A 13,716-nucleotide genomic window follows, 5' to 3' on the forward strand; every position below is an offset into this window, starting at 1 on the left:
TTCTTACTATATTTTTCAAGTGCTCAAAGAAAACTATTTTTAAGTATAGTAAAGAAAGAGAATTAGAACTATTATGAGAGTTTTAACATACATCTTGAAAAAAAAGAAAGGTACGTGATTCCCAAGGGTTTGTCTGTTTTGAACGAAAGGCATCAGCTGCTGAGTGTCTGTAGAGCACCCAGGAAGCCCAGAACCCTGTGCAAACTGTCAGGGAGCAGCCACAAGGCAGAAGTACCTCATCCAGTTTGCAATTAACTTACCATCTAGTTTGAGAACAGTGCTTTTCCTGCAAAAGGTGTTTACTCACCACTTTTTATTAATATAATTTACAAGCATAGTTCTAAAATATTTTTTTAAATAGATGACCTCCTTCTGTTGCTTTTAGATACCTCATATTATCAGATATCTCATTTAAACTTAGAACCCAACTGTAATATTTAGGGATCTTTTTGACATGCAAAGCTCTTCACACTGGGGTTCTACCTACCTTTCCAGGCCTCATGTGTCCCTCTTTTTCTTGACCCTCCTATATTTCTTTAAAATATTGACACAAGGGAGAAGATACAGCATGTTTTGCACTTAGTTCATGACTTTCTGAATTTTTTCCTGTATTATTCCCTAAATGCTACAGTCGCAATTCTCACATACCCGTGAAACGTGTCATGATGTTACAATTGAGTTAAAGTACCAAAATTTGTAAGTGATATGCTTCTGTCATTATTAGAGTAAATTCAAAATACCCCTAAGCTATGGCCGGGTGTGATGGCTCATGCCCATAATCCTAGCACTTTGGGAGGCCGAGTCAAGCAGATCACTTGAGGTCAGGAGTACTAGACCAGCCTGGCCAACATGGTGAAACCTCATCTCTACTAAAAATACACATACACACACACACAAAGAGTTTGCCGGGCGTGGTGGCAGGTGCCTGTAATCCCAGCTATTTTGGATGCTGAGACAGGAGAATCGCTTGAATCCAGGAGGCAGAGGTTGCAGTGAGCTGAGATCAAGGCACTGCACTCTAGCCTGGGTGACAGAGTGAGACTCTGACTAAAAAAAAAAAGAAAAAAAAGTTAAACCAAAGTCACCAGAACTCACTTTTATTCAAATTTGCTTTGTAAATGAGAGCGGAAAGGGAACATGCGCCATACACCTGGTATGTGTGTAAGGCAGGACAAAAGAAGTTGAGGACCACTGCTTATCCAAACTGATCAACTTGCATGTCTCTAAAGCAAGATGCTTTCTCATCGCTTTACTTTGCACTCACTGCCTCCCCTCTACCTGGAATATCCTCATCTCACTTGTCTAGCTGTTGAGCACCTTTGTGTCCTTCAAGGCTCAGCTGAAGTGTCACCTCCTCCATGGAGCCTTCTGTGATTTTCTTCAATGGCCCCGCTCTCACCTTGTCAAAGTTTAAGCACTCTGCATTCCCATGACCCCAGTGCAAATCTCTGTAAGAGCACCAGTCCTAATGGACTATAGTCTTCTGTATCCCTCTCTGTCCCCTACCTCCCAGACTATTTGTTTTTGCAGGTAAGGACTGTGAAGTGTTCCTTTTTCCATTCCCAGATTTTAACGTGAGGTCTGGTGCAGTGGGGCACTCAGTTATGCCTCAAATGAACCAAATAAGTAGAATGACTGTTCAGATCTGCCTGTCATTCTTTTGCTCCCTAGCCCTGTATAATATCATGTGATATTGGTTCCACTAAAATAACCACAATAACCTAATCTAAGCTCCAAGGGAACTGCTAGCCGAGCAGTTTGGGGTTGGGCAGATGAGTTACTGGAAAAGCTATAATTCCTAAGAGGAAGTACTGGCTAAAGTACAGAGAGAAGAACCCTGGATAAGCACATTCTACTCTACACCAACTTCCCCCACCTTGTCACTTTTTTACTGTTGGTTGTTTGTTTGTTTACTATTACCTTTTTTACACATACCCTAACTGTACCCAGATATGGACATGTATCCCATCCCCACCCCCGACTCCCACAATTCATGAGCCTCAGGGAAGTGAATGCTGGCATATGCCAACCCTGTCTCATATCCAGCCTTCAGGTCAAACAACTGGAGCTTTATCCCAAATCAGCAACACTTACTGAGAAAATGAGATATCCACATTAACATGTGACAAAACTCTGTGTGTGTGATTGTAAGAAAAAAGTGATGAGTCTTTTAATTGCTCTAAAAGGTCAGGACTCTATCTTACCTTCTCATTCAAAAGGCATTTGTTAATCCCAAGTCAGACATTTGACCCTTGGAACTAAAGGTAGGCATGTAAAGACCACTTTTTGTTCACATTTATGACTGATTTCACCATTTTCCTGGCATATTTGAATTACATTATTGAATCTTCCAAATTTGGATGTCAACTCCTTTAACAAGAAGATCCAAAAGTGACTTCAAGGATGATGTACACTGTGTGACTCTGATTATTTCTCTGTATCCTGTAGTGGCCGTCCCACAGGTGGAAGCACTGACCGTATCCAGAAGTTGCGGAAAGAGTATTATCAGGCTCGGAGGGAAGGTTTCCCTTTATATGAAGACAGCGAAGGAAGAGCAAGGCCGTCTGAGTATGACCTTCTCTGGGTAAGCTCATGCATGATTTCAATCACTGAATTCATCTTTTCTAAGAATGTTTAGAGCAGAAGAACACGGTCAAGACTGTTCTGTACATATCGATTATATTTAGGTTTCTTGGGCTTCGTAGATAGGAACATTACCCAAACCACAGGTGTATTCTCCCACCGAAACTGTTTATGGAAATCAAACCCCGTGAATGTGCAGTAGTTCATTCTGATTGCTCTCATACTTCCTGTTATATGCCAACTGATTTGGGGGAGGCATAAGTTAGCTACTTTAAAGAGGACAAGGGATCTTGGTCACCATCTACTGAGCTTTGATTCTTGCAACACAAGCCATCTCTCCTTTGGAAGATGGGGATTAGAAGTAAATTTCAAAAGGGTTATTGTCAGACATGTCAGTTGTTTGTTGATTGGATCTGAGGACTTCACATTCTGCTGATCTTACCGGCATGCTAGGATGGATTCGTTTTGTAATAAGGGCAGTTTTTGTATTAGAGGATTCTTTTTGCTAAATCCTTTGACATTCGGGGAACAGAAAAGAATACAGTGACCACTGAAGAAAAACTCACTGGGTTTTTTCAGGGTGGCACGATTCCCTCTCTTGTTATTTTTAAGAAGCAAGTCTGTGCCTACACAATGCACTTAACTCGAGCATCCACAAAAATGCCCAGGAAGAGGGTGCTTAGAATTGCATGAAATGTGCTCATCAGATACATAGAACAGTGCCTGACATAGAGCTGGGCTCAGTAATTGCTAGTTCTTGTTACTGGCATTATTATCAGAGCAGAGCTGAACATGGTAATAGCAGTGTCCTTGCTAGGGTTCAGTTCTCACTCACCCTCTAATGATTTCTGCCTTGTACTACACCTTAGAGTGCTGCTCTGAGAACCAGGTAGGGGACTCTGTTATCTGTGGTGCCCATGAAAGACACCGGCTCCTTGGAAAGGCAAACCTATTAAGGCAGGTTTCCTTTCCTGAGTTTCACACTCATGTTTATGCTCATAAGGTCAGGGTGGGGAGAATAGAGACTGACGACTGAGCTGATTCCCTCTAGTTCTTATATCTGTGTGGGGGGCCTGTCATGCGTGCATCTCTACACTAGGATGTGAAAATCAGTGTCAGGATCCACCACTGTTGGGCAGAGCAACTGAAACTCCTCAGCCCAGAAGATTGCACGTGTATAATGGAGTTTCAAAACACTAATCAGAAGTGCACAGTGCAGATGGGCGATCTCAAGCCAAGTGGCTTCAGCCTCTTGGGAGAGAGGCAGTCTGAGAGACTATGGATCAGAACAAACAGCTATTTATTGGTTGTATTACAGATGTTAGGATTAAACAGAGTGACACCCAGAGTGATGGGAAAACTTGTCTGTTAGCTTCTCTGTAGCAGAAGAGAAAGATTTCCACAGAATAACAGATTAGATAACAATTCAGTTTCAAACTTGATCAAGATCGATTTACTGCCTCTGACAAGAGACGTGAGCTACTTGTTAGGTAAGGCTCAGCTCCCTCGATAAGCCAAACAAGCAGTAAAATAAAGGAAAGTCATTTCCACTGTACCCAAAACAGAACACCATGTCCAGTGCATTGAAAAGTGCTCTATCTCAAAACCACTGTGAATTCCTATGAGCAAAATAAGACAAATAATTTTAGACAAAGTAGTCCTGGTTGTTTTGACCTTATTTTATATGATTTCCTTACATCAAGCTGAAAGGATGAAGGTGCTTAACTTTCATGAGACTTGAAGTTTCCTCTGACCCTCACCAAACCTGAGCTAGATAACTGGACCCTTGGGTGCTCCCTTTTTTAGTGATTCTATTTTTACGCCAAGTAAACGTGTAACCAGACCATCTAGTGAGTAAAGAAGTATCTCTAGCTTAATTTGTGGTTCCCATGCTCCGGTGTGTTGAGCTCTGCCAAAAGTGACTGATTTTATGTTTCCCAGACAATTGGGGTCTGAAGCTTCCCAAAGGGATGCTTGGGAAATGCACTGCCATAAAAGATGAGTGTTCTTTGTTACTGCCTGAGATACTCCAAGCCAGGGATTAGAATCTCAGCATCCTTTCCTCTCCTCTCCCCACGCCAAGGAAAAACACTAGTGTCTTTTGTTCAGCGTAGGCCTGAGAAATTATACTGGTGTCTTGCCACTTTTGGAGAGATCTAGGAAAGCAAGTTTAGAAAGTTAACATTTCATTCCTGTCAGGCGGCCAGACCCAACAAAGCAGCTTTTATGAGATTGTGGTTCCTAGAAAGGCAGGTCTTCAGCATCACCACCAGGGCACTTGCTAAAATCAGACCACAGTCACACGAAGGGGAAGAATTGGGGCCAGGAGAGACCCCCAAGGGATGCGTCAGGTTGTCATCAAGGATTCTGATCCACAATTCTAAAAATAGGACATTGACTTCAATCCCTTGAGTAAACACTAAAGCAGTCCAACTTCTCTAACAAAACCACTGTGTGGACCAGCATCATCAGAAATATTGTTATGAACTTAGAACTTCCCCAAGTCCAGAGCCTCTGGTTGAGACGCCTGATGGGTGTTTACTGGAGTCATTCTGTACTGGGGAACTTCTGAACTATCGAGAAGGAAATTACAAAGATAAGTTACCTAACAACTACTTGTAAACTCATTTAAAAATAGGCCAGCAAGAATGAAAGTATGCTCACAAAAGTCTTCAAGGCCAAAATAATGAGAATAATCCATTGAAGGTTTATTAGGGTCTATGAATATTTTTAAATATATATGTAAATATATATGACTAATACTTTTTCTTTGGCTGGCCCTGGGCTTTCTAGATCTTCGCAGACCAAATTGTATGTAGTTCTATACCAGTATTGCACCTGCCCAGTGGCCTGGAGTCTAAGATTTCTCTTACTCCTCCCTTGGGTTCTCACTTACTTTCATACCTGTCTTCTCTCCCCTCTTCCTTCTCCTTTATCCCCTCCCCTCTCCCCTCTCTCCTCCCCTCTCCCCTTTCCCTTCCCCTCTCCCCTCTCTCCTCTCCCCTGACTCCTATTACATTTTAACAAATATTTGCTAAATCTTAGTGTAGACCAGGTGCTGGTAATAAGAATATGACATTACTTCTACCTTGGAGAAACTCTGGATCTAGCCAGGAATAGATCTAAGCCCAAACAAAATAGAACAATAATTTATGTGATAAATGCTATAGTATAGAGAAGTATTAGCTTCTATATGTACTAAGAGAGAGTAGTTAATTCTGTTGGAGGTGCATAGTTGGAGACAGAGTGCTGGGAAAACTATAGGGACATTTTGGGAATTGTCTCAGCTGACATACTTTCTTCTTTTATTCTCAAATTTGTTGGATTTTTTTTTCCCTTTTCCAAAAGATCTCCTGATGTATTCACTTTGTTTTAAAATAAATGAATACACACAGACTGTAAGGTTTGTAAATATGAACTTGAGACCTTAAAATCTTTTCAACTGCTCTGTTTTGTAATTGTTTTCCCATCTTACTCTGAAAAGCTGTAAAGAACAAGTTGAAAAAATTTCAGTGGCTGCAAGTGAAACAGTCTGGTGAGTTTTTATAGGCCCAATTAAGTAAGCAAGATATACTAGCTGTGAAGTGTTAATATTTGCCAGAAGAAAACATAATACCTGTTATCTGCTGGTATTTTATTTTTTATAAAACTTAAGATAGTCTTCTACAACGGGCTGCTTTTTTCTTAGCAGATAAAGCTGCTCTGCTTATTTAACAGCAGCATGAATATCCTGTAAATAATTCTAGCAATGAGATGCCTCTGAAGTTTTCTAAAAATATTAGTGCCTTTATTGTTGTCTTTTTCAAGAGCTGAATAGCAGTATCATTATCCCCCCACCCAACCTTTTTTTTTTTTTTTTTATACTTTAAGTTCTAGGGTACATGTGCACAACGTGCAGGTTTGTTACATATGTATACATAAACCATGTTGGTGTGCTGCACCCATTAACTCATCATTTACATTAAGTATATCTCCTAATGCTATCCCTCCCCCCTCCCCCCTCCCCACAGTAGGACCCGGTGTGTGATGTTCCCCTTCCTGTGTTCAAGTGTTCTCATTGTTCAGTTCCCACCTATGAGTGAGAACATGTGGTATTTGGTTTTCTGTTCTTGCGATAGTTTGCTGAGAATGATGGTTTCCAGCTGCATCCGTGTCCCTACAAAGGACACAAACTCATCCTTTTTTTATGGCTGCATAGTAGTCCATGGTGTATATGTGCCACATTTTCTTAATCCAGTCTGTCACTGATGGACATTTGGGTTGATTCCAAGTCTCTGCTATTGTGAATAGTGCCGCAATAAACATACGTGTGCATGTGTCTTTATAGCAGCATGACTTATAATCCTTTGGGTATATCCCCAGTAATGGGATGACTGGGTCAAATGGTATTTCTAGTTCTAGATCCTTGAGGAATCGCCACACTGTCTTCCACAGTGGTTGAACTAGTTTACAGTCCCACCAACAGTGTAAAAGTGTTCCTATTTCTCCACATCCTCTCCAGCACCTGTTGTTTCCTGATTTTTTAATGATTGCCATTCTAACTGGTGTGAGATGATATCTCATTGTGGTTTTGATTTGCATTTCTCTGATGGTGAGTGATGATGAGCATTTTTTCATGTGTCTGTTGGCTGTATGAATGTCTTCTTTTGAGAAGTGTGTGTTCATATCCTTTGCCCACTTTTTGTTGGGGTTGTTTGTTTTTTTCTTGTAAATTTGTTTGAGTTCTTTGTAGGTTCTGGATATTAGCCCTTTGTCAGATGAGTAGATTGCAAAAATTTTCTCCCATTCTGTAGGTTGCCTGTTCACTCTGATGGTAGTTTCTTTCACTGTGCAGAGGCTCTTTAGTTTAATTAGATCCCATTTGTCAATTTTGGCTTTTGTTGCCATTGCTTTTGGTGTTTTAGACATGAAGTCCTTGCCCATGCCTATGTCCTGAATGGTATTACCTAGGTTTTCTTCTAGGGTTTTTATGGTTTTAGGTCTAATATTTAAGTCTCTAATCCATCTTGAATTAATTTTCATATAAGGAGTAAGGAAAGGATCCAGTTTCAGCTTTCTACTTATGGCTAGCCAATTTTCCCAGCACCATTTATTAAATAGGGAATCCTTTCCTCATTTCTTGTTTTTGTCATGTTTGTCAACCACCCAAACTTTAAAAAAAAAAAATTCTTTGGCTAAATTAGAAGAAAGTTTATTTATGAAAGAGGTTTGTAGACACATGGTTGGGAAGGGAGTACATTTGTTTATATATAGAAAAAAAAGTGGGAGTTAAAGCATCTTAAACTAGCACGATATACCTGTTGCCATTGTCATTAAAAACATGGTGCTTGCCAGGCATGGTGGCTTAAGCCTGTAACCCCAGCACTTTGGGAGGCCAAGGCGGGCAGATCTTGAGGTCAAAAGATTGAGACCAGCCTGGCCAACATGGTGAAACCCAGTCTCTCCTAAAAATACAAAAATTAGCTGGGTGTGGTGGTGCACACCTGTAGTCCTAGCTACTTGGGAGGCTGAGGCAGAAGAATCACTTGAACCCAGGGGGCGGAAGTCGCAGCAAGCCAAGATCACGCCACTGCACTCCAGCCTGGTGACAGAGCGAGACTCCGTCTCAAAAAAAAACAAAAACAAACAAACAAAAATTGTGCTATATCTCTCTGGCACAGGGGATTGACTCAAGTAGATCATAGTTGGAACAATGAGATGGTTGGGTGAATAAATATAAACATCTGAAAGATTTGTTCACCCTATTGTGAAGATGGTCTAGAAGCCAACTTGAAGAAATGTACTTGACCGCTGATCTGGACAACGAGAGACAAATCCAATGAATTCCACACTTGGAGGAAAGAAAAAACACAATGGTGAGATCATGCTAACCATCTTAAGGAAAGGCTTAAAGATGGAATGTTCTATAGCCAAAGAAGTATAAAAGCCATCAGAAGGTTTTTGGTAAACACCAGGAGAGAAGAGGATGAATGCCATCAATGGTCCAATACCAAAGCGGAGATTTCTATGTATTTTCCTTGTCTGCTCCTTAAAAGCATCTGATAAAAACTAAGTACATTGATGAACAATTCTAGCTTAGGCAATAGCTCTTATATTCCAAAGAACGGTGACCTAAATCAAACTGACCTGATTCTTAGCGGAAATTTTGTTGGCTTATTTAAAAGAAGTCCATAATCATATCCTGGCTTCAGGCAAAGCTGGATCCAGCTCCTGCAGGCAGCCCATTAGGAGTCTCTTTTTTCATCTCTCAGCTTTGCTATTCTCTCTGCAGGCGCCATTCTCAACGGGCTACCTGAGGTAGAAAAACAGCCATCTGCAGCTCCAACATAACAATTCTGTAGGAGGAGATAGTCTCTGTGTAGATCAGGAAACATCCTGAAGCTGATATTCAGCACAATGCTCAATAGCGCTGATTGACTCAGCCTGGATCACGTGTCCACTTCTGAACCAACCCTCATGGCCAGACAGGTGCAATATTCTTATAGACTAAAACTAGGCCATAAGACCACCCCTGGAACTAGACAGTGAAGTCAAGTCCACCCAGACTCCATAAATAAGGATAGGTGAAGAGAGAGTCCTCAAAGGAAAATCAAGGTGCTGTTAACAGGGAAAGGGAAAATAGATGGTAGGCACAATTACAAATTGTCTACGACAACTTTGAGTTCTAATAATGATACAAACTTTCTTCATCTTCTTAGATTTTTCAAGGAAAGAGAAAGAAAAGCCTTCCTTTTGTGTATTCTCATTTTTCTCATTAGAATAGATCTATTATCAAACTTAAATTTGCTGCCATTATTTGTTATGTAAAAGGAGAAAGAAAATTTTGTCTATTGGTTCAGTATCTTTCAACTATCCCAGGAACCCAGATGATGTCACTGAATTATTCATGAGAAATTGTCAGACCTCTGGAATTTATTTATATAGGCAAATGACATTTTAGTTCACCTCAGACCTGGCAGTTCACCCCAGGACGATCTGAGTACAGATCGTCTCAGCAATACTCTGGGGGACAAATCTGATCCCCAAAGGTTGTAGGGATAGTGAAGGCGGAGGGAACAGTTCACCCCAGGAGAAGCAGTAGAATTCTTTGAAAGGAGTAAAGTTGCTCTCTTTCTTTACATAGAGTTGCTCTATTTATATCTTCATGGATTATTGTCTTGTGACAAGCACATACTCTGTTCTTAAAACTTTTAAAAGGTGAGATGGGGTAAAGAATTAGAGCCATTAAATGTTTGTATCCAGGCCAGGCACAGTGGCTCATGCTTGTAATTTCAGGACTTTGGGAGGCCGAGGTGAGAGGATCACTTGAGCCCAAGAGTTCGAGACCAGCCCGGGCAACATAGTCAAACCTGTCTCTACAAAAATATACCAAAATTATTGGGGTATGGTGGCATGCATCTGCAATCCCAGCTACACGAGAGGCTGAGACAGGAGGACTGCTTGAGTCCAGGAGGTCGAGGCTGCAGAGATCCCTAAAAGAAAAAAAAGTATATATCTATAGACTGCTGCAGTTGCACTGCTGCCACACGATGGGCAATCCCTTCTCAGTTGATGAGGCTTCTTGAGCTCCATCCCAATGGTTCCCTCCCAATGGCTGAGTTTATCAACACATCTTTTGATTTCCAAAAACAGTAGAACTGAGGATTGGAAGCAATACCAAGGCAGAGAAAAAGAAGAGAGAAAACCACGTCTGTACAGTATGTGGGTTTTAGAAAGGCCTGAAGTTTTATTGAACTTGGTATGGGTAAAACATCAATGCCACTGGAAGAGTTGAGATTTTGCTCACTTAGATCTCAGCAGGTAGTAAAACAAAAAGGAAAAAAAAATCGACAAAAGAGGACAAAATAAACGGATTTTTTTTTTTTTTTTTTTTTTTTTTTGGTTAGTGGCTTTGGCCCTTTTATATTTCAGTGTGTCTTTCGCAGGAATTTGTTGACATATAAGCTATATGGGAGAAGATCTGGACTATACAACATGTGAGTGAATGTCTAGCTTTTAAATATAGCAGAAATCATTTTTGAAAGGAAGCAACATGTTTACAGGGAGTCCCCAACATAGAAATAAACTGTGTTCCAGAAGTCCATTTAGAAGTTGGCAATTTAGAAGTAGGAATGGATTTTTCCCATAGGGAAAAAAATATATATATTGTTTGTTACAGTCCCAAACCAGTCTACAAAAACCCACTAAAAGCCAATAACCTTGTGCTAATCACAGAACAATAACCTTGAAGCAGAAACAGGGAGCTGTCTAAGCCAGGGGAGGAATAGGAAACTTTCTTTCCCCCTCCCTTCTTTTCTGGACACAATTTTTTAGGATACTCTCTGCGCCTTTCCCATCTACTGGTCTTTAAGTCTGTTTCCCCAGGTTCCCTGACTCTTAATTCCCCTACCTCTGCATCATGGCACCCCCAGTTAAGCCCACTCCTCCCCTAAAGCGTTCAGGCATCTAGAGTTACTTCTCTGCCCCATCCCTCAACAAAGTTGCCATTCTCAGTACAGATCGTCTCAGCAATACTCTGGGGGACAAAACTGATCCATAAAGGTTGTAGGGATAGTGAAGGCAGAGGGAGCAGGAGAGAGGCTAATGGAATGTACTCCCGGAACAGGAGTGTTGAGCTATTCCTGATGCTCTGTTGCTACTACACTAGCCGCTGGATTCTCCGGCACTTCTCTTTCCATGTATGGAGCCCAAGCTTCCACAGAGCTCCCTGTCTGACACTGCCTGTGGCCAGTGACCTGATCCTGAGAGTGGATCTGATTTCTCCAGCAAACTGGCCCTTTCTCCAGAGGAAGCCTTTTGTTTCTGGGTCTGCCCTCTGCAGCCCAAGGGCCAGTTACTACAACTAACATGGGCCATGATGCCTCAGCCCTGCTTGAAAATCTGCCCTGATAAGATAGCTCTTCTAAACTACTCCTGTCCACTCATCCTGTCTTTCGAAACACACAGATGTCTAGAGTTTTAGAACTAGTAATTTCGCAGATATGGGAAGCATTTTAGCACAGGAGACTCCGAAGCTAGGCTGCCTGAGTTCACATCCAGGCTGTACCCGTTACTCACTAGGTAAATTTGGGCAATTTATTTTACCTCTCTGTCTCCTTTAAAAGTGAGATAATAGTACTATCTCCTTGAAGTACTATGACACATACATGATTACATGTAAAGTATTTAGAATAGTGTCTAAACATGTAGGAAGTGTCAATAAACATGAGGAATTTTTAAATGGTACACTTATCAAGGTTATTTGAAGTAACACATTCAATTGGCCAGACAGCCCTTCTGTCGTAGTCATTATTGGAGCTCCTGCACCTCTTTGGTTATTCCAGAGCTCTCGGACATTATACAGCACACAAAGCCTTGAGGGTGGCCTTCACATCCTGCTCCCTCTGGTTACCACTGAGATGCCCAGAGTCACTTCAGGTGGTAACTGTCAAGCTCGGTCATCAGGCACTTTTAGCAAATTCCATTGGTCCAAAGGTCAATATCTATTTCCCTCTCTCCCACACGCATACTTTTCCTTCAAAAGTACATTCCTTTCATCCCTGACCCTGGGGGCACACCTAATCTCCTTAATGAGCTTATGCTAAAATCAAAGACCAGAAGACAGTTGACTTCTAGCAGCTTCTGCCTGCAGCTCTGCAAAAACCCTGAAGCAAAGAAATACCAGGGTCCAGTTAAGCCCTTAAAATAGGAGGGTGAGATACAAAGAGAATATATATAAATTATTTACTCAATAAATTATACTACCTCCAGATTGTTAATAAAAATGGCATCATTTACTCAGTGCTGACTCTACCTTATTTAAGCTATTCCATATACTAGCTCTGTGAGGTAGGTATCTTTAATCCAGTTTTATAGATGAGAAGACAAAGGTTCCAAGACCTTGCCTCATGGCCACACAATCATTAGCAAAGCTGATTTTCAAATCTCTACTGACTCCCGGTGAAAAGAGAAAGGAAAGCTCCTATTGCTGGTGTTGAGATACTTCTTAATATAAGATGTTTGAAAGAAAGAAAATGTGTGAATATTCATCCATAAGCACTATGAAAACTGTCTTCTACCTTTGTTGAACTACTCTTGAATTATCGCTCTTAATTTGTTTTTGAACCCAATAATATTGAACCAAAATCAAAGTGTGGTGTTATCAGTCCTCTTTCAAAGTCTAAATGAAATCATTCTTTTTATGCTGTAATCAAGTAAGTTACCCATCTCTGGCTCAAACCCAAACCTAAATAGCAAAAAGCAGAAAAAGAAAGTTCAGGAACACATGATTTTTCCATAGTATGTCAAAAAACCCTATGCTATACTTCCATTAAAGTGAAAAAAGAACTCTTTCTCCTTTTAATGAGCAATTAATTCCAGTTCAGGATGTCGAGTTTAGAATAGGTTAACTTCCCCCAAACCACAGCCGTTTGTATTGGATCATGGTTAAAACCTCAAATTCCAACTTCTACAATAATAACATTCTTTTCTTCTACTGCAATGGGAGAAATGACCATTTTATGTAACATAAGAAAAACTATAGCAGAAACCCCTATGAATTCCAGATTTCTTAAACTGTTCTCAAAGCTGTTTAAAATCAGTTGGGTACATTTTATTTTAGCAGTGCTTAAATGTTCTAAAATAAACTTTGGGTACTAAATTAAAAAATGAAGATGTCTGGAGTCGAAGATAGGAATATCTATCTAACTGGTATTTATAGTACATGTATCACTTAAATTTGACAACAATTAAAACTCCACGGAAGCCATGTTTGTGTTCAGATCCTGTGGCCTGGGATGTCCCCTCACACAGCATCCTGACTGTAACCAACCAATCAGGTCGCTACAGTGGCCATCTTGTTCTTTCAGTTTAAGGAAATTTTTGACCGACAGTCATTCTGAGATTTAACATCATTTGGTTCTTATTAAGTAGTAACTAGTTTGGTGTTGTGATGGGAACAAGAAAATTCACAGGAAGCTTACCTCTGAAAGGAAGACAGAAAGCACACTTGGATCAAAGAAAACCCTAAAATGAGAATGGTCACTACAGTAGTATTGGAATTGCCATTCTCCACAAGAAAAATGACCGCTTTTGAATGCAATTGTAATGACACATACTAAAGTCTATGACTTTCCAGCCCTCCTATGAATCTCA

General features: G+C 40.6%; 1 protein-coding gene across 15 annotated transcripts in view; it reads left to right on the forward strand.

Annotated features, from left to right (window-relative positions):
- The window catches only part of PARD3B (par-3 family cell polarity regulator beta), a 1,095,492-nt gene that overhangs the window by 968,398 nt on the left and 113,378 nt on the right, over positions 1–13,716 (forward strand). For all 15 annotated transcript variants that reach the window (XR_002516428.2, XR_002516429.2, XR_002516430.2 and 12 more), the window contains one exon: positions 2,449–2,584. Coding sequence is in view for 12 of the 15 variants with exons in the window: in XM_021924389.2 (XP_021780081.1) it covers positions 2,449–2,584 (136 nt within the window). In the remaining 3 variants the exon portion in view is untranslated. The remainder of the gene's footprint in view (positions 1–2,448; positions 2,585–13,716) is intronic.

The sequence above is a fragment of the Papio anubis genome, chromosome 10 (genome assembly GCF_008728515.1).
Source record: "Papio anubis isolate 15944 chromosome 10, Panubis1.0, whole genome shotgun sequence".
In the NCBI taxonomy this organism is placed as follows: domain Eukaryota; kingdom Metazoa; phylum Chordata; class Mammalia; order Primates; family Cercopithecidae; genus Papio; species Papio anubis.